General features: G+C 36.9%; 4 protein-coding genes across 4 annotated transcripts; 3 read left to right on the top strand and 1 right to left on the bottom strand.

Annotated features, from left to right (window-relative positions):
* Positions 1–108: 108 nt before the first annotated feature.
* Positions 109–1,200, top strand: LOC147325512 (GTPase IMAP family member 7-like). The gene is made up of 2 exons (XM_086297747.1): positions 109–136; positions 210–1,200. The coding sequence occupies exons 1-2, from the start codon at positions 109–111 to the stop codon at positions 950–952; spliced, it is 771 nt and encodes a 256-aa protein (XP_086153873.1). The 3' UTR covers positions 953–1,200.
* Positions 1,201–7,396: 6,196 nt separating this feature from the next.
* LOC147325511 (GTPase IMAP family member 7-like) lies at positions 7,397–8,455 on the top strand. The gene is made up of 2 exons (XM_086302468.1): positions 7,397–7,426; positions 7,581–8,455. Exons 1-2 carry the CDS (start codon positions 7,399–7,401, stop codon positions 8,297–8,299), a joined length of 747 nt encoding a protein of 248 aa, XP_086158594.1. The 5' UTR covers positions 7,397–7,398; the 3' UTR covers positions 8,300–8,455.
* Positions 8,456–11,218: 2,763 nt separating this feature from the next.
* LOC147325510 (uncharacterized) lies at positions 11,219–15,166 on the bottom strand. Its single transcript, XM_086302465.1, has 6 exons — positions 15,098–15,166; positions 14,111–14,651; positions 13,683–13,775; positions 13,391–13,428; positions 12,537–12,593; positions 11,219–12,339 (listed from the first exon to the last, which is right to left on the bottom strand). The coding sequence occupies exons 1-6, from the start codon at positions 15,117–15,119 to the stop codon at positions 11,714–11,716; spliced, it is 1,377 nt and encodes a 458-aa protein (XP_086158591.1). The 5' UTR covers positions 15,120–15,166; the 3' UTR covers positions 11,219–11,713.
* A 149-nt stretch (positions 15,167–15,315) lies between these two features.
* Positions 15,316–16,609, top strand: LOC147325509 (GTPase IMAP family member 7-like). Its single transcript, XM_086302466.1, has 2 exons — positions 15,316–15,343; positions 15,885–16,609. Exons 1-2 carry the CDS (start codon positions 15,316–15,318, stop codon positions 16,607–16,609), a joined length of 753 nt encoding a protein of 250 aa, XP_086158592.1.
* Positions 16,610–20,672: the final 4,063 nt, after the last annotated feature.

Here is a 20,672-nt window from a genome sequence, read left to right as displayed (position 1 = left end):
GGTCAGACTCATGCTGATATAGGCTGAGAATTAGCTCCACCCTCTGGGCGGAGTGCACACTAAAACTGTGGAGTGCTGCTTCAATTTCATTCTCCAAACACACTAGAGATGGGCAACAGCGACTCAATCCCTAAAGGTGTAAAAGATGCTTTAAATGAGATTTTCAACTAAATTTGGGTTTCTAACTAAACATTTTTTTCTTTCTGCAGGTGATCCTCTGAGGATAGTGATCATTGGGAAAACGGGTGTTGGGAAAAGTGCTGCTGCCAACACGATTGTGGGAAAAGAGCTTTTTGAGTCTGAAGTGAGTTCAGAGTCGGTGACGGCGACCTGTGCAAGAGAACGAGTTAAACACTGCAAGAGAGTGATCCATGTGGTCGATACCCCTGGCTTTCTGGATACATCTAAACGTGCAGATGACATAAAGAAAGAAATTGCAAAATCCATTCAGATGAGCTCTCCAGGCCCTCATGTTTTCCTGCTGGTCCTTCAGATTGGCCGGTTTACCAAAGAAGAAAACAACTGTGTGCAAGCCCTGGAGGAACTCTTTGGACCTGAGGCATCAAACTACATGATGATTCTGTTTACTCATGGTGATGACCTGACTCACGAGAAAACAACCATACATCAGTATTTGACAAGAAACAGCCATCCTAAACTCAAAGAGTTGCTGAATCGATGTGGTAATAGATACCATGTTTTCAACAACATGAATAAGAAGAGAACTCAGGTGGTTGAGCTGATCAAGAAGATTGATGACATGGTGGCAGCAAATGGAGGATCACACTACACTGATGAAATGTTTGAGAAGGCACAGACGATTCTGCAGCAAGAAGATAAAGACACACCTGAAAAGCTTTTAAAGAACGCTCCCTTCATGTTGGAACTGCAGCGAAAAGTCCTCCTGTTTCAGAAAGTGTTGGCTAATGCAAAGGGCTGGGCTGATGACTAGGACCATGCTAGCTATTCTTGTGAGTTGATAATATGTCTGTAAGGTGAACAAACAGCTCTTAATTCCCATCTTTAGTAATCACAGTGGCTTTTTTTGCACAGCAAAATTGAATAAGCTGTGAGATTTAAGGTGACATGCTGTCTTATGCCTTTTATTCTCTGTATAATAGTGTTTGCACATCTGGCATATTTTCTTTCCTCTTGATGTCATTGTTGTTCCACATCATTGCATTTTGTTTTTTTCTTAAATTTTACACACTGTCCCAAAATTTATTTTGAATTAGGGTTGAAAGTAAAATGTCAGTTAAATTGCAAAAGGCCTCCTGTCTTACTTTTTTACCTACACACACAAACAAATGTGGCCAATAAACAAGAGATGAAACTATGAAATCAGTATGCTTTAAGAATGGGGAGTTTTGTTTCTGAAATTGTACAAGCCGGTATAGGAAAATCTCAATTTAATTTTATTTCCAAAACAAAAGCCTCCAGTTATTTTAAAGAAACTAACAGGATGCTCTGAAATATCTCAGATACCTGCCATTTATGCCAGGTCTGGTGAGGCACATGGCATGGCAGGAGGAGATTGAGGGCCCAAATGCAGGCACACGGAGATGAGGGTGGATGATAACAAAAAACAAGCTTTTATTGCCAGCTGTACAAAACCTACAAACAGGAGGAACTGAGGAAACTAACTAAAACCTGGGCAGGGAAAATAAGCATAAACACATAACCTGAGGATAGAGACCCGAAGCAAGGGACAAGGTACCAGGAAACGCAGGGAAAGCTGATGGAGGAAACACAGGGGCAACACGGAGGAAGGCACACAAACGGTCCGATGAGGAACAGGGAGAAGCACACATTATAAATACACACAGAGGGACACGAGGACGGAGCAAACAGGAGCAATACTCAAAACACTGAACACAGGACACGAGACTATCAAAGTCAAACATCAAATACATGAACATAGAGACAAGGATGACAAGAGCCACAGAAACACCTAAACACTAGAAATCATAACCAATAACCAGAACTTACCTAATGCGATGAATATTAAATAATCAGTATCAAAAACTTTTTTTTTTTTAGCCAAGGTCTTTAAATGTAACTTTTTAGCATCAAGCAATAAACAGTTTCCTATTCTCCAGAAATGTAATTGGATTGATCACAACATGATTACTAACTAGAATAAACTATTGCTATTAAGAGAACTGTGCTACCTTTGGAGTTCCACAGAGTTTTGTGGGACTGGATATGTTCCTCGGTAAACATAATTTCCATGGGACTATTTTAGGAAACTCTGTATACACTTCAGTAGCTATTCAGATGAAAGCAAATTATATTTATCTACATAGAAAAATCACAAATGAGCAGAGTTTTGCATTTGGACCCCAAAACTATATTTTTAGCCATTTAGCCATCCAGATTAAAGCAATATTTTAGTCTGGATGGCATTAGCTTGGATTCCAGTAAAACGGAGAGGAATCTCAGCCGTCATAGGGTCAATAGCACAGGAAGTGCTGACTATGTTTTATGAAATAAACCCTTTACGTCCTGGGTTATTTCATTTTTCTTTCAGGAGGAATTTCCCCAAATCCGATCAGTAACAACTATTATTCAATCCGGTAAACGAGCAAACCTTACATCTCCCTTTGCTTTCTAGTGTGTGATTTCTGAGTGGGATTTTAAAAACAGATTTTAAAGGATTTGAAAATTGTGATTCTGTTTAATTGTTTATGTAAATAACAGAGTAAATAACATAATAATAATAATAATAATAATAACAACAACAACAACAACAACAACAACAAAAGTTATAAAGTTTTTATTTGTGACTTTACCAAATTCAATGCAACAAAACTGAAGTAGCATAAATCTATGTCCATTTTAGTCCTCGTAATGGAGGTTTCCAGTAGTAGTAGTTGTACATGAATTTTCAATTTACCTCTATCTGGGAATCTCAAAAAACCCCCAAAACAATTCACTCTCTCAACACACCCTCTCACTATTACAACAAAGTAAGGTCCAAGAGAAAAACATGATGGTTAGTATACGGTGGTTTTATATGTACCGATCTGTTATCTGGAACTTAGTTTGCTACATGTTTGTAGTAACCTAGTAAGAACTGAATCTCACTTCTAACCCTCAGAAAAACTCAGGATTACCTCACTAATCCCCAATATTGCTTCATCATGCAGACTTGATGAGGCTAAGTGTGGCTGTGTTTTTTTTCTAACAACTTCTGAAGTAACAAACTCATTATTCAGAATGTTCAGTCTTTCATCTTTCTTTTCAAACTTCTGAAAACTGCAAGAAGAAGCTAAAACAGGACGAGACATGAAGTGACCGTTTAAAATCAGTTAATTTACACGAGGACAGCAAGTCCAGGCAACTCACAGGCCTGTTCCCTGTGGTAGATTAAGTTGTCTCATTGGAAGGTTGGAGCTCCAATCCCTGGCTGCTACAGTCTGCATGCTCAATATCCTTGGGCAAGATATTGAACCCCAAGTGGCTCTCTGATGCTTCCATGGGTGTGTGAATGTTAGATAGAAAACACTTAGAAAAAGCACGTAGAAAAAGCATAAAAATGGGCTTGTATGAAATGATGTGAATGAGGCAAGTTGTATAAAGTGCCTTGAGTGCTCAGGTAGAGCAGAAAAACGTTATATAAGAACCAGTCCAATTAGATAAAAGTAGATCCAAAAGTAGATCCAAAATAGTGTTTCAGCTGCAGAAGTCTGTTGTTACAGTTTAACTTTTTTTACAGTTAGATGGAAACCACTAAGACTTTGATCTCTGAATAAAAAAACAAAACTGTTCTCAGTTGATTGATTGTTCACCAGGGTGCTTAGTCTTACTGCAATAAATTAAATATGGCACTATGATAAAATTACCTGACTACCACTTTTTTATGAGACTTTATGAGACTTCTTGCTTATCTTTATTACTGTCAAAGAGAGAAGTAAAGGTAATCAGTACAAGAGTATGACAACAACAGAGCGTGTCATGTTTTTATATTCAAGTCAGAGTCTCTTTGGCATCTATCCACATGGAGGTAAAAGTTAACGGGAAATATTACCAGAACTCATTGCAAAAATGTTTTTTACTAATACTTTTTAGAAGAAACATGCCTTATGAAAACAAACTCAAAACCAAATGTAAAATATGTACCAATGGGCTTTTTAAAGAAAAAAAAAAATTGTAAGACAAATTAATATCTACTTCATTTCCATTTCTAGTCCTTTAACATCTAATGACTTTTAATGTTTAATGTTTCCTTATCACCATTTTGCTTTTTGGAACCCACTGCCTGTTGTCTCAGTACTTATCGTATAGAGACACTGGCCAACGTTTCACTTTGGCTTAAAAATCTGATCCAGTTGTTTAAAAATCTGATCTCTTGCCAGATGATGGCATGTGTAATAATGACGAAAGTCTGAAAGAAGGAGGAAACTCTTGTAACATACATAAGCATACTATTCATAAGGCACTATGGTGCAAACCATAAGCATATGACTTAGTTTTTTACTGATTCATAAATATCAAAACCCATCTTTTTTCCTTTAAATCCTGCTCTTATGCTCTTCTCTAACTCCTTTCTGACTCTTTCAGGATTGTTAAGAGTTTTGAACAATGAACGATGTCTGGAATGGACTAAAACTCAGGCCTCATGGCAGACAGTTGATGGCAGACAGTTGATGGCAGACAGTTGGTGTTGCAGCAAGTACTCTAGTCTGAGCTCTGTGGACCAACAGCTGATGTCGTTCCATCATGATGTCTGTTATGGTTTTATGGTTTTATTCCTTAGTCTCATGAATGCAAAAAAGCAGCCATAAGATGGTGGTATGAGAAGATTGGTCAGAATTTAAGTTGCTATCAGCTATAAAATGCTTCCAATTTATTGAATAACAATTAACAGGTAAAAATCAGAAGAAGACTGAAAATTCCAAAGGAAAATAAACTGAAAAACAAGTAAGTGGATAATTTTGATTTAAAAAAATGGATGCTTTAACCATAATATTAATAAAAAGCCTAAAACCGATGAGCTTGCATGTAGCTGGACGTCTCTATATGGAGTATGTAATAAAGGTTTATCACTTTTATTCCTGTAAAATCAAAAGTCTCTTTGGTTTCCATCCAGCTACAGATAAAAACCAGGAAACAGAACTTACAGTAAAGCATTTTGATAAAGTCAACTTCCTTCTGAAAAAACATTTCATTGGAAGAGAAACTCAGAAGCAACTAAGTTTAGCTCAAAAAGAGCTTATTTTATATTATATGTGTGATTGTCACTTAACTGTGGAATGAGATTGGAACGGAACCTGTTACATCTGTACCAGCATAAAAGGCAGATATGAGTAAGATACGGCAAACAATTAGCTGATGAAAAATATCCTTGATAATTGGTATTACTATTGAAGTTGCACTGATGTTCATTTGAAAACATTTTTTGTTTTTGACATGCTACTGATGATCTGAATCTTGTGTTCAGTTGCTTGTACAGTGTGACAGTCTTATTTTTTGTGATTGTTACAATGCTATAATCTAAATACCAGTGGCAAATTTAAACTCAATATGAGCTATACAAACATTTCCCTCACAAAAATTGCCACTGTACATACACTTTTCCTGCATTTTCCAGTTGTTTGCTTAAAGCAAATCTAAAGGAGGGATTTGGAAATGCCCCTATTTTTACTATTGCCCCCAGCAGCCATATTAGACAAAGTGTGCTTCTTCCACGATGCTGTGATGTTTTCCTTCAAATATTCCTACAAACAAATAAGTCTGAATCTTTAGTCTTTAAATATAAAGTTTTAAATGAGCTGGACTAGATATGTTACGTATTTTTAAATATGTGGTGAACTGCTGTAAAACAGCCTGTTTCAGTTTAAGAGTTGTTTTCAACAGATTGCATGCTCAAAAAGAATATGTTTTGTCTCACTCCCATTTCTTCCCAACCTTGTTTTGATTTTTTTGATTGATTTTGATTTTGATTTTTTGTTGATTTTTTGTTGTTGCCATTTTTCAAGTGATCTTAAACTTTTGATTGGGACTGTATGCTGGCTTATATTTTGATCAGATTTAGGTGATTGTCCAACTGTATTACCATCAGTAACCCCATATAAATCATGGTTCTGTGTTTAACAAGTACAACAATATTGTTGTTGTAATCATCATACACATATTTAACATTATGTGTATGATGAATTGACAACACAGTTTTTATCTTTCTGCATTCCTTCAGACACACACAAAACTGGGTTGAAGGTTGAAGCTAGCTCATGTGCACAAACACACCACCACAAAACTTAGACATTAGAACAATCATTTCTACTGCTCAAAATACATTTCTCATTCATATATTGATCAAACTTATATTTTGATTAGTCTTTGATTAAGAATTAAAATGCTTTATTATTAGGAACTAGAGAAAAGCTCTGTTTTAGCACTTTGATCATATTTAGTCACATAAGGCTGGATATCAAGACCTTTTAACCTCTCTTAGCTGTGCAGAGATAGCGAGGGGGGACTTCAATCTCTTTCTACCCCAGGTCTCAAGACAGTTATTATAATTGTCGTTGTCCCAGATTTTAATGATATTTCCTCTTGTGGTATTAATAAAGGTATCTTATCTTATCTTTAAGGCCTATTAGGAGTGTCCATAAGAGGGTCTTGGCTTTGGAGTTGATGTCACACCGCAGTGCATTGTGGGATCGCGCCGCCATGTTAGAAGGCCACGAATCAAAACAAACACACTTGGAAGCTGGACTGCCAGAACCATGCTTAAAATCAGCACAAAAGACAAAGGGCTGTATCGCGACCGATTGCGCCCAGATGCCAAGAGATGGTACTTGGAAAAAATAGCGTGCATCGGTAATGTGGACTCGTATGAAAAAAGGCAGTGGAGTGGAAACCCAGACGACCTACCGCCATTGTCCTATCCCGATATCTTCGCGTACCTTGTCTGTGGAGTCAGCGCATACACGGCGAATCTTGTTTTGAAAAACCAAAAGTTGTATCCAAGATGGCCGACTTCTAAATGGCCACCATGGTCACCACCCATCTTGAGGAGTTTGCCCCCTCACATACTAATGTGCCACAAACAGGACTTTAATATCACCAACCATTCCCATGTTATTATGGTGTATCCATATAAATGGCCCACCCTGTAGATTTATAGATATGTAAATGTGCGTATATGTAAAACTTTCATGGATTAAATATGATGAACTTTGCCAAGTAGTAATAAAATTATATAACAGTCACGTGAAGGCTCAGCAGAACTGTTTAATGATGAACCCTACAGGCTTCCCCCTCTGAACTAGCTTTCAAATAGCTCATGCTGATAAAGGCCGAGAGATTGGATCCACCCTGTGGGCAGACTGCTATAATCTTCTTCACACTAAGAGGAATCCTGCTTCCTTTCATTCTCCAAACAGAGAAGAGATGGGCAACAGCGAGTCATTCTCTGAAGGTGAAGCTGAAACTTTAATTTAGACCTCCAGCTAAAATTTAGATTGCTAACCAAATGAAATGACGCAGAATGTATGAAATGATACAACTATTGTAATTTGCTGTTAAAATATTTTCAACCTATCATGAGTATAACAGAGTTTTTATTTCTACAGGTGATCCTCTGAGGATTGTGATGATTGGGAAAACTGGTGTTGGGAAGAGTGCTGTTGGTAACACCATTATTGGCAAAGAGGTTTTTCAGTCTTTAGTGAGTTCAGAGTCAGTGACCGAGACTTGTGAAATAGAACGAGTTAGAGATTGCAAAAGAAAGATCCAAGTGGTCGATACCCCCGGCATTCTGGATACGTCTAAAAATACAGACATCATAAATAAAGAGATTGCAAAATGCATTCACATGACCACTCCTGGGCCTCACGTCTTCCTGCTGGTTCTTCAGATTGGCAGGTTTACCCAAGAAGAAAACAACTCTGTGCGAGCTCTGGAGAAACTCTTTGGACCTGAGGCAACAAACTACACGATCATCCTGTTCACTCACGGTGACAAGCTAACTAAAGAGAAGATAACCATACAAGAGTATTTGAGAACTGGCCAACCTAAACTCAGACAGTTGTTGGCTAGGTGTGGTGAAAGATATCATGTCTTCGATAACAAAGATAAAAACAGAATTCAGGTGGCTCATCTGATCAAGAAGATCGATCACATGGTGGGAACAAATGGAGGATGTCACTACACAGATAAAATGTTTGAGAAAGCGCAGGAGCAATTAAAAACATCAGGACAGCTTTTAAATGAGGCCTTCATGGCAGAGCTGCGGCAAAAAGTCATCCTGTTTCAGCAAATATTGGCTAATCCAGAGGGCTGGACTAGCTAGGACTACACTTGCTAGTCTTCTGAGTCAATAATGGATCCTTAATCTGATGTAAACGGCCATTGGTTTCCAATTTTGTAATCACAGTAGCTTAAAAAACTGCTTAATGTTTTTAGTTGATATGCTGTCTTATGTCTATTATTATGTGTATAATAGTGTTGTCTGAGAACAAATGTATAAATAATTTAAGTCTGTATGTCTGGTATGTAACCTACATTACATTTATTTTTATGTTCACTAGTAAATATTTTGAGCAGTATATACAAATTCAAGATCTGCTGTAATTAAATAAAACATGAATTGAAAAAAAAGTTTTTTTTCACCTTTTTTGTTTCACTATCAACCATAAAAGTTGATACATCAATCGCGATTTGGTCAAAATTCAGTGACTAATTGAAAACGATCTATTTACTATTTTGGTATCATATCATAATTTGAGGAAGAGGTCAGAGCATCGATCTGAGTTTTACTTATATTGTACCAAATTGCGGCACTACTTGCCTCAGAATACTTCATACTGTTAGGTAAAGAGTTTACATTGTTAGAGACATCAACAAATAGTCCCGTAGGAGTAAGAACTAAGTGAATGTGGGCAGGGAAAGCTTCTTTTTAACAAAATCTCTGGAATCTCCAGAGAAAGAGAAAATTTAGGGAGAAGGAAAACAAGGACAAAGTATAGATGATGGGAGAGAGGAGACAAAATTACATGAGGCAGTAGTTATAAACCCCCGGGGAATGAAAAGAGGTAATAGGGAATCAATGCTCAGTGTATAGAAGTTTTATATAAAAGTTTTAGATTTATATTTTTACAGTAACTTGATAACAGCAAAACTACAGACAGACCACAGGACTCATTTTCAAAATACAATGACAGTAACTTTATATTTGCACTAGTTTTATGTGTCAGATTGAAATATACAAATTAGTATTTCACCTGTTGTTACATTTTAACCTTTACCTAAAGCTGTTTGGAAACTACTAAGATTTCTGAACATAATAAAAACCTGTTATCAAATGTTTTATACTCCCATAGAGCACATTAGTGATCATGATTACTGCTGTTAAAAAATTATCAAGGCATAATCATGTCACGAAATACCTGAATGCCATTTTATTACTTTATGAGATTGGAAATGACTGGAAATGAAGACGAGGAGTTGCCCTGTTTTTTCACATATCTTTATTACTGTGAAAAAGAAAGGCCAGCATTGACCAGGACATGAACAACAGGCTATCGTCACTTTTTTGTATTCACAAATTAAAAAGTGTTTTTGCCCTGGAGATGGAAACCAAACCAAACTAGATCAAACCAATAACCGCAACACAAGCAAAGCAGCATGTCGTCCTTGTAAAAAGAAGTAAAAAACGAACAAGCCAAGAGGCAAGTTTCTATTTTACATGTTTTATTCATTATCAGCACAACAATGAAAACAACACAAAAACAAAAAACAAACAGAATCACATATATTTAAAATCATTACATGCATTTACAAATACATATATAGGGAAAAGAGGAGATAAAGAAAAGAAGAAAAGAAAAAAAAACTACAAAAAAACAATTATTTACGATCTACCATCTTCACTCCAGCAGTGGACCTTGGATTCATTGGGTGTTTCGGCCACGTCTATCACTAGACACCCTTATCCAAGGAGGCCCTGCCAGGGTTGATCAGGCCCCGGAGTGTGTCACTGGTTTATGTTAAAATTGTTATTTCTCTTCTACTTCTCTTCTACTTTCTTCTGTTTAGTTTTCTACAATTTACTTTCTTGTACCTCTTTAATATTTATGGAGCCTCACTTTTTCAAAGGAATAGAAAAGGTGATAGAGAGAAGTAAGACAACAGAGAAAAGATCAGAGAGGAGAGCTGGAAGGGGGGCGCCTGATCTGGCATCCTAAACTCCCCCACTGGATCGGACTACATCCTACACCGCCCCCCCCCCCCCCCCCCCCCCCCCCCCCCTCACCGTATCTAAAAGCATACCTAAAAGAGAGGCAGTGGAAACCTCCTTTAGGTTTCATTACCATGATGTTAACTGCACGGCCCCCAGGAGGCCCTGAGACAGCTGTATCAGTCAACCAGCAGAATTTCTAGTGTTAAGTTTTCTACCCTTTTGATGCCCCCTGCTGAGGCAGGCCCACCACGGGTTGATCAATCCTGGGGGTGTGTCTCGTGCTTAGCTAACTGCCTTAGCTGCCCAAGTGTCAGCCCTCTTTAGCCACAGTGACTGCTCCTCTCAGCAGTGTTAGCCAATTCTCTTATAGACTACTGTTGTGCCTGTCCTCCGATCCCAATCTCTCTAAGCAGTTTTGCTGTCGTACTGGCTACAAAGCCCCTGCACCCCACTTCCACACCTTGATCTTCCAGCCTCTGTCCTCTGCCCCAGCTGCCAAGTTGGCATACCGCAGCCTCTTAAGCTCAAATGCTTCCTCAGTTGCTTCCTCCCATGGTACTGTCAGCTTAATGACGTACGCAGGTTTTTGGGATTTAGACCAGAGGACAAGGTCTGATCGCAGAGTAGTTGTTATGATCTCTGTGGGAAAAATTAGCCTCTGATCCAAGTCTACTTGCATCTGCCAATCCCTGGCACAGGCCCAGATCCAGGGTTAAAGGGCTAGTCCTCAGCTTGTCCCCCTCAAATGATGAATACTGATGCTCCTCTTGGTTCGTAAAAGGTTGAGCTGGACCCTACCCCATACCACTAAGCCAAGATTCTTAAACATTTAATGCAGTATTTTATATAAAACCCTTAAGTTAACAATGAAACTCTGGCTGTTCAGTGTTAAATTACCACATATTCCATACAGACCAGTCAGTATAACAGACCAGTAATAGAATAAACTGAAGCATAATTAAATAAATGGAATCAACATAAATGCTGGATTTATTATTATTTATTGATTATTATTAATTTTTACATCCTTGTACATTTCTCTATCAATCTTGCCTCATAGACGTGAAATTCAGAAAAAGGTATCTGTCAAATAGCCACATTTAGCTTGCCCATTAACATTATTGCTGTATGCAATCTAAATTTCACAACAACATAGACAACGTGATATCCAGCAGGACAGAAAGTTGGATCAAAGATTTTTTTATTAGTGGAGACAAGTCTTGTATATTTTGACCATGATGCTAAGAAGTATAAGAAAACTAGAGGTTAGAGTTAATATCACAAAATAATGATCAGTATGCAAGAGCAGTAAGTTCACACAGCTTCAAAAAATGATATTCATACTTGCCATCTTGCACAAAGTGGTAGATAGTTTCAAATTACTTTATTCGGACATTCAATATGAATCAGCCAAAGAAAACACAATTTTCACTGTGCATATGATATTTTTTTCTATAAAGACTTGAAACGTTTTCTCTGTATAAAAGACTTGTTTTTTGGACTTGCAGTGTAAAGCAGCTACAGCTAACGTAAACAAGACATCGTAGATGTTCTTATTGTTGGGAAATTTGGAAACATATCTGGAAATTTCTTGACAAGTGCTTTGAATTGTTTTGAGTCTTTGGAGCTGTTCCTGAATACATGGTAACGATTACTGCAAGCCTTCACAAGGTGGTTCAGGTGACTTCTTTCACCGATAAATTTATCTACACTGCCCTTCAAATCTTCTCCGTGTGTAAACAGGATGATTGTGCTGTCCCTGATTCTCCAGCCAAGGCTTTTCTCTAGCTTCTCTAATATGTTTCTCTCACCATCTGTGAACCTGCCCAGCTGCATCACAAGTAACGTCACACAATGCCCTTCCTGACAGTACCTCTTACACTCTTCTACCTGTGCCTGGTTTACATGTTCCTCTTCATAAAAAAAGTCTGGGGTGTCAACTACTCTAACTGGTATCCCAAATATCTCCACTATTTTCACCTCACACCTGGTGGTGACTGGTGTGGAGCTGGGATAAGACTGAAAATGTTGGTTTGAACCACCAATGAGCTTCCCAGCAGTCAGGATGGTGTTTGCAGATGCACTCTTTCCAGTTCCGCTTTTCCCGAGAAGAACCATGTTATAGAGACCTTCCCTTGAACCATAGACACCTGGAAGATGTGGTCAGACAAAACATTTAGTTATTTTAGCAGCAGGTCCTTGCAGTTGCTAGAGTCCGACATTAAGACTGCCTGTTTTGGGGTTTTTTTAACCTCGAAATTTATAAAGGAGTACTTCAAATATTATTTAAATACTTTAATTTACTTTCCTGTCAAAGTTACATGTGTTGTGTTTTTTTGAAGCATACCATCATGTTGTCCGGGTGCTCTTTTTGCAGGCAGGGAAATCTGCTGTGAGCTGGCACCTAAAAAGGGCATATCATATACTCATATACTGTGATTTTGTAATTTTGTAACAACACAGTCAGAAAAAAGCAAATGCTGTACTGAGCAACTATGTTAGTGATAGCTTTTGAGAGCATCTGTTTAATTTATAAATGCTGAGTCTGCTATGAGTGCAGTGTGTGTGATGAATCTCTTTTCAGTAGGTAACTTGACTGTCGTTATATTACTTTCTAACAGCATGGTCGTCAAGCATCAGTGTTACTTTGCAGTTTTTTGTCCTACAACAAGTTACACTTCGGCATGAAATCTGTATTTTTCTGTGATTTTCACTTATAGTTAATTTCCATACCATCAGAAACTGATACCAGAATCTCTGTCTTATTTTATCAACATCATGACACCCCAAAGTCACTTTAAAGATGTTCTCATAATGCGAGTGGTTGCAGTTCTGCTTCCCATCTATCAAGCAACTGTTCAAAAGGCAGCGAGAATGCAAGTTCATTGTAGTCTGTATGGCTGCAATAATGTTGGTCACATCATGATTTTCAGTCAGAGTTCCCACTATTCATAATCAGATCATTATGCATTTGGTTAATATTCTCAAATTTAAACAAATACTTTCATTTTAACTTAGTGTTTGAACTGATATGCGTGTGTTTATCAGAAAATTATTTTTCATTTTAAACTCTGGTCTGAAATTTAATTTAAGATGCTGATGAAAATATTTCATTTATTGCCATAATTTATTACATAATTTAATACATGACATAAAGCCAAAAGATCAGTTTCCTAACACAGGTGGATTTAAGAAACTCACCTGTACTCCGAGGATATTGCTGAGCATGCCATGAGTGTCTGAAACATTAATGTGGTCATTAAATATCAACACAGAAGGAAATGATAAAATATCACAACAATAGCTGTGGCAGGAGTTTTCTGCACTCTCTTGGTCCCAGCTTGTTTTTTTTTCTTTAATAAATCTTCTGAAATGGATGCTTATGCTTGTAATTGAGATTTATCTTTTTTTGAAAGACAAAACATAATTCACTTTAGTTTTGTTTTGAAAAATCCATTTGAATATATCACAAAGGACTGAATTCTGTCATTACCTGTGTTTCACTTTGGTTTGCATTCCTGTCTCTGTAGAAGCAGACCTGCCAGTGTTTCTCTGATAAGTCTCACCTGTATAATCACACTTTCTCCTGATAAAAAATATTTGGAAAAAAATGAACTGCATTCTTCAATGAGTTAATTAAGTAATTAATTAATTAGGCTTCATGTTCATTTTATTTTACAGGATGAAGTTTGGACTTGTTAAATTATGAAGGAGAGATTAAACATGTGCTAAATGTCAGAAATACTACTGTAACTTGTGAGGATTGAACACATTTAGTTAATTATTGTGATCTATGTATTATTCAGAATATAGAACTTTTTGTAGTATTTGAACAATGTGGAATTTCACCATTGATAGAGACAATAGAGAAATACAAACTAGTTGTTAATAAAATATGTCTCAGAGGGAGACAATTCTTACCTCGTGCGTATCAGGTGATCTTTCCTTCGTTTCACAGTGTGTTGGGGGTAGTTTTTGTAGTCAAACTGAAATGGCCGTTGGTGTGAACACCACTCCTTACATTGGAAAGCAAGATTTTCATTCATAGTTGCCATCTGGATATTGTACATTTCCTTAATGCGACCTTGTAAATTCTCTCGACTCTCTTCCAACACGATGACTATGTTTTCTGTGACATTTTCTCCAAACACACGTTGAAGGTGAGAGATTTGAGTCACAACTTTTTCAACTTGTGTGTTTTTTGAATCTATTACCAATATGAACAGACGAGGTCCAGGATCAGAAAGAGCCATGAAATCAATGATTAGCTGATCTGGGAAATCATATTGCTCATCAAAGAAATCACAAGTACTGATGATTCTGTAGAGGTTGTTGTTATGCTCAACAAAATTGCCCAGTTTTGTGACAGAAGCATTGGGATCTCTAATGATTGTACTTCCAGTCCTGTTCACTGAGTCAGCACTCTTTCCGAGCAGAGCGATGGTAAACTTCCCAGGATAATCTTTAGGAAAGACAAACAAACTTAATTTTCCATAAAAATGTTGTACAAAACTTAAATCTGTCAATGTTCCTCCTTTATTCTACCTATGGGGTGTGATTCTTCTATAGTAGATTTATTTACACTTATTTTGATTATTTATATTTATTTAAACATTTATTTTTAACCTCTTACTTAAAAAAACTAACAAAATGTCAGTAAACAGACAATATAATCACTTATCTGCATCTATGAATGACAAATATACTTCAAATTTTAAAAAAGGGGAAATTTGTGTCTCAGTCACTCACTAAAAGCTCTAACACTGTGCTGACACACACACACACACACACACACACACACACACGCACGCACGCACGCACGCAAGCACGCACACAGCTCAAACTATCTATCTATCTATCTGTTGTCAGTATATAATATTGTAATAAAGCTGTACAGCAGTAACTTACATGGAGGCTGTGCAGAGCTCATCTTGTTAAGGGCTTAATCATGAAGACTGCAGGTTTCGCTGGAGTCTCTGAACTACCTTTGAAACAGATCAGACTCTTGCTGATATAGGCTGAGAGATTAGATCCGCCCTGTGGGTGGAGTGCGGTCTTTGATCTCACACTAAAACAGTGGAGTTGCATTTCAGTTCATTCTCTATGAAGTCGCGAACAGACAGGAGATGGGCAACAGTGGGTCGATACCAGAAGGTGAAGTTGGAGCTTTAATTTGCTTCAGACTAAATTTAGGCTTTCAGCAGAACCGAATAACACAAAGAATTGATAGGGAGAGATCATTTTTGCATAATTTAACTTCATTTATTGTGTGATTAACTCCTTGGGGACTAAACTGATGTAGCTACAGTACATAGCAACATTAGAAGTAGGACAGAAGCCCCCCAAATTTACTCACTGGTGGTTGTGGAGATGAAGCAGGTGGAGGCTTAGTAGGCTCCGAGCAACCAGGATGACTTGGAGATGGAAAGGAGGTGGGTCATATGACAGTCTGAAAGGCAGAATGACAGAAGTGCACTGAGGTTTGTAGCACGGGGAACGAAGACTGATTTTCTCACACAGGTGAGCAAGAATCAGTGCGGGAAAGTGGAGGTGATGTAAAGAATAGACTAGATTTCAAGTCTCTATGAACACAGTCAGATTAGATACCAATGCTTCATCAGTTAACTTATGAATAGGCTCCATTTAAAATCTATTCATCCATGCAATAAGTATAACAAAAACGTTCTTTCTCCAGGTGACCCACTGAGGATTGTGATGATTGGGAAAACTGGTGTTGGGAAGAGTGCTGTTGGGAACACCATTATTGGAAAAGAGTTGTTTAAATCTGAAGTGAGTTCAGAGTCAGTGACAGAGACCTGTGCAAGAGAACGAGTTAAATACTGCAAAAGAGATATCCATGTGGTCGATACCCCCGGCATTCTGGATACATTTAAAAAGGCAGATGACATAAAGAAGGAGATTGCGAAATGCATCCACATGGCCAGTCCTGGACCTCACGTCTTTCTGCTGGTCCTTCAGATTGGCAGGTTTACCCCAGAAGAAGAAAACTGTGTGGAAGCCCTGGAGAAACTCTTTGGACCTGAGGCATCGAACTACATGATTGTAGTCTTCACTCATGGTGACAAGCTGGCTGAGCAGAAGTCCATACAAGAGTATTTGACAGAAGGCCACCCTAAACTCAAAGAGGTAGTGAGCAGGTGTGGTAACAGGTATTATGTCTTCAACAACAAAGATAAGAACAGAGTTCAAGTGGTTCAGCTGATCAAGAAGATCGATGAGATGGTAGCAGCAAATGAAGGATCACACTACACCGATGAAATGTTTGAGAAGGCACGGGAGATTCTGCAACACGAGCGTGAAAAGACACCAGAAAAGCTGTTCAGCCACCGTGAGTTCATGGAAGAGCTGCGGCAAAAAACTCTCCAGTTTCAGCAAAAGTTGGCTTTTTTAGAGGACTAGCTCGGTGATTCAGGACCATTTTGACCATCATTTAAAGTTGATTATCTGCCATATGATGAACTAATTAATGGTAATAATTTTTAGTTAATGACAGTTTAGAATCCATTGTTATAGTTTCTAGATTTAGTGAAATGATTCTGGTGCTGATCATTTAAAATATGGTATGAAATTGGTTTCCATGTCAGCTGTATCACTGTAAATTCATCCATTTGTTCACATATTAGTCAAGTCTGGGTTCCAACTTTAAGTTTAAAATCAATTAAAATATGCAAACTCCAACTACATGTGTATAAGGGTAAACATTATCAAGCAAAGGGTGACAACTGATGTAAGGCTGTTAGACACCAAATGCACAGTGAAAAAAATGGCATCAACATGAAAGGATGCTGAGCTGTTGCTGATGTTTCTAAGCAGTAATAGAAGGAGAAGTTCATCCAGTTCTCATGAGGAAATTCACAAAGTTGGTGCTACATAAAGAATAGGTCCAAAAAATATTTTTAACACTCAAAATATTCCCACAGATTTTAGGCATCTGGTGTGTAAAGGCCTTTATTGTTTATGATGATTATAAATATAGAAAACACCACTTGTTATTATTCTGGAGATATACATAAAATCCTGACACAATTTAATTTAATATAGAACGTTTTCTAAAACTTTTTGTCTTTTCCTCACCACATCAGAATGTGATAATCTGGAGTTTACATTTTAGGGAGCAAACCTTTGAAAACTGAAATCTTAGTAGATGATTAGAGCTCCTGGAGGTTGTGCTGGACCTCAAAATAATGCAGTGAATTTCAACACACGCTTTAATTTGGGATGCAATGGTTACAATTTACGATTCAATGACTTTTAAAAAATATATATTGTGAATTATTTAAGGATACCGTTATTACACATAAAAACATTTGATTATTTTAATATTTTTCTGTGCTTTAACTGATTTTTTTTTACCTGTTTTTCTATCATGATCTTGACTGCTGTGGATACTAATGGACACCCTGTCATGGGTCGCACCGCTAATACACACCATGCCCAGTGTGCTTGACCTGAAAGCCCGGTTCAGTAGTCTAGTGTGCTAATTGCTGTGTTTGGGCACAGTTAAGTGATTAGTGCCCTGACCTGTTTAAAGATGTGGGTCTGGGTGTGGTTCAATTGGACTTGGAAATGATACATAGTGTCATCATCAATTGCTTTGCTTAAGTAAATAAATCTGTAAGGCCTATGACAGGACAGTGTTTCACAACTGTTGTCTCAGAATTAAGCAACAAAAAATAGAAAATGATTAACCCAACTCAATCATTAAAGTCATGTGTTTGTCAAACTCCAAATGGAGCTGCCAGATTTTTAACTGGTTCAGAGAACAGCTGACACATCAGATCATTGCTGCTCTGGCTCAGTTACATGCATTAAAATACAGCAGATATGAGTAAGGAAAGTAGGACAGAAACAAAGAGATGTTAAAGTGATGAGACATCGTGATGCAAATTCAATTGTGTAGCTAAAGGCAACTGAAAAGTAAGCAGCAGGATTTCCTATGGATTGCTAAGGCCATAGACATATAAGTTTATATAACTGTAAATAACTCAGCCATACCAAAACCAGTGTCTGTGTTATTTTTGTAATTGTGATGAGAGCTAAAAAAAAGTGAATTTAACTCACTAGCTTTTAATTGTGACTGAGTTATTGTTTTGTTCTTTGTATGTGTTTGTTCCACTTTTTACTTTTTTACTATGTGCAGCACTTTGGTCAACCTGAGTTGCTTTTAAATGTGCTTATTAACAAATTGATTGATTGATTAAAAAAAAAAACCCTCTGAAAACTTCCAAAAATGTCATCTTGAGGCAACTGTTGTGATTTGGCACCACATAAATAAAACTGAATTGAACTGAATTAAACTAAAGTGTGGTTCTTTTCCCCAGGAGTCGTAGTGCAGCTCTTTTAATGAAAAACTTGTGGCTGATGTCATTTCCCTGCTTTGGAAATTAACAGAATTCAAAATATTCACTCTTTGTTTGTTTTTTTAATCTGTTTACTTTTTCTTCTTAATATAATGTAAACTGCCAGAAACACTGAAACAGGAAAATATGAGGAAGAAAGTTACAAAACTGCAGGCGACACACAGGCCTCATTCAAGAGAAATAATAATGAAATATTACTGTTAAATGAGTTTTGTGTCTCTGCTTCTGTCTGCTTTTACATTTGAGCTTTTATTGATAGCTGGATGGAAGCCAGACTTTGGTAGGAGATTTAGACTTTTTGGGTATAAAAACCTGTTATGTACAGAGCACGTTAGCATTTTTCTTTCCCACTATAAAAAAATCAATTAACATGATGCTATGACTTGATAATGATAACCTCAGATAATGTCATGTTATCTAATACGGCACTATTATATTAGATAACATATTATCTGACTGCAGTTTTACCTCATGAGACTGCAAATTGCTAACTGTATTTCTTTTTATGAAAGCTTATGGGAAAAGAAGCCTTTTTCCCGCTTATCTTTATTACAACGAAAAAGAAAGGAAAACACTGACGAGGATAACAACAGATTGTCATAACTTTTTATATTCAAAAGTCAAAGTCTCTTTGGTGTCCATTCAAATGGACATAAAGGTTCACAGGAAATATAGTAACACAAACCGAACTTACTGTACAGAAGTACGGCGGAAGTAGTCTTTAAAAACTCTGTACGGTAAGTACGGTTTGCGTTTCCCGGCAGGTTTATCTCCACCTGGAAGCAAACCAAAGCACACTAATAAAATACTGATCTGTTGCTTTTATCCACGTGTTTCATTGTGATTTTTATACTTCTGATGTACTTTGGTTTTAAAACTGAAAAAATATTTTTATACTTTTACACCTCGTTACTGCATGTAAAGGCCCAATTACGTGCTATCAGCCCAAACTGTTACCATTACTTGTTATAATTTTGCTTTGTTAGGAAAACTCTTTACATTTAATTAAGATGTTACTTTATTTGCAGCTGGACAGAAACTGTAGAGACTTTGAAATTCCATCATATAGACTTGCTGTTAGTGTGATTTGATGCTAATAAATAAAAGAGCAGTATTTCATTAGCCCAACACACAGGGTGATCCGCGTCAACTCGCTAACGGAGTTTTGCTGCATTAATGCGGTTGTGGCGTTACTGTCATTTTAACGAGATTAACGCTGACAGCACTAAAAACATTTAATCTAACAGCTTAACCTCTTTTTAAATGCTTAAAAAGAAACATGGGGAAGTCCAACTACAAATCTGAAGTCAAGTAATAATAATAAATAAATAAGTTTGGATTAATTTGTTACTGATTTCATAAACTTTGATTCATACTTTCATACTATGAAGTGTAGTTTAACTTGTAGAAGTAATTGTACTCAAATTTCAAACTCAGAATAAATTCAAATGGATCCTTTTTGTAAGCCAAATAATGAGATATTTTCAAATGGTGTAAGTTTTTTTTCCCATTGCATGTTGACTAAACATCCAAACAACCCACTGTCAAATAAATCAAATCAATTTACGCTGCAGCTGATACCTGTTAACAGCTGAAACAACGGTGACACTTAGTGGAAAATATCCAACACTGCGAGTTACAGTGAAGACACATAATGCTCTGACAGGAACACTGAATTATTACAGCTGTGCTCATGTGTTAAATACTAACATATGTGCATACTTTGGTGTATGTACGCAGATTTATAAACACTACTTGATAAATAGCACTGCTAAAGTCAATGTGTTTTTGTGTTACTTCTTTGTGATAAAGAAAAATGAAAAAGTTAATTTTTTGTGCATTATTAGGTAGTGCCAAGAGCCATGGTTTCACCATCATTACCAACAATTTTCTTATCCATTTATAATAACACAATTTTAATACCCACTTATTTACTGGAGGCATGTATGCATATCTCCTTGCTTTTAAAGTATATGAAAATATATAACCATTTAATTTATGAATATTATATATGGTTGATAGATGTGACATGTAAATTTTAAAGTTCAGGTGAATAATTTCTGCTTAAAATAATGCATTCACTTCATGAATTCATGTGATTA

Source organism: Aulonocara sp. 'chitande type north' Nkhata Bay, linkage group LG7 (assembly GCF_057382095.1).
Source record: "Aulonocara sp. 'chitande type north' Nkhata Bay isolate Kocher_YH1m ecotype deep benthic linkage group LG7, A_spYH_male_GT1.1, whole genome shotgun sequence".
Taxonomy (NCBI): domain Eukaryota; kingdom Metazoa; phylum Chordata; class Actinopteri; order Cichliformes; family Cichlidae; genus Aulonocara; species Aulonocara sp. 'chitande type north' Nkhata Bay.
Note: the sequence above shows the minus strand (reverse complement) of the source record. Positions and strands in the feature narration are given on the sequence as shown.

Excerpts from the sequence above, each read along its gene's own strand:
- LOC147325510 (XM_086302465.1), bottom strand. The coding sequence starts at position 15,119 with ATGAGCTCTGCACAGCCTCCAT. Across the intron at positions 13,776-14,110 it reads GATCACCTGATACGCACGAG|GAGAAAGTGTGATTATACAG; the intron begins GTAAGAATTGTC and ends ATTTTTTATCAG. Across the intron at positions 12,594-13,390 it reads GCAATATCCTCGGAGTACAG|GTGCCAGCTCACAGCAGATT; the intron begins GTGAGTTTCTTA and ends TGCCCTTTTTAG.
- LOC147325511 (XM_086302468.1), top strand. The coding sequence starts at position 7,399 with ATGGGCAACAGCGAGTCATTCTCTGAAG. Across the intron at positions 7,427-7,580 it reads CAGCGAGTCATTCTCTGAAG|GTGATCCTCTGAGGATTGTG; the intron begins GTGAAGCTGAAA and ends TTATTTCTACAG.
- LOC147325512 (XM_086297747.1), top strand. The coding sequence starts at position 109 with ATGGGCAACAGCGACTCAATCCCTAAAG. Across the intron at positions 137-209 it reads CAGCGACTCAATCCCTAAAG|GTGATCCTCTGAGGATAGTG; the intron begins GTGTAAAAGATG and ends TTCTTTCTGCAG.
- LOC147325509 (XM_086302466.1), top strand. The coding sequence starts at position 15,316 with ATGGGCAACAGTGGGTCGATACCAGAAG. Across the intron at positions 15,344-15,884 it reads CAGTGGGTCGATACCAGAAG|GTGACCCACTGAGGATTGTG; the intron begins GTGAAGTTGGAG and ends TTCTTTCTCCAG.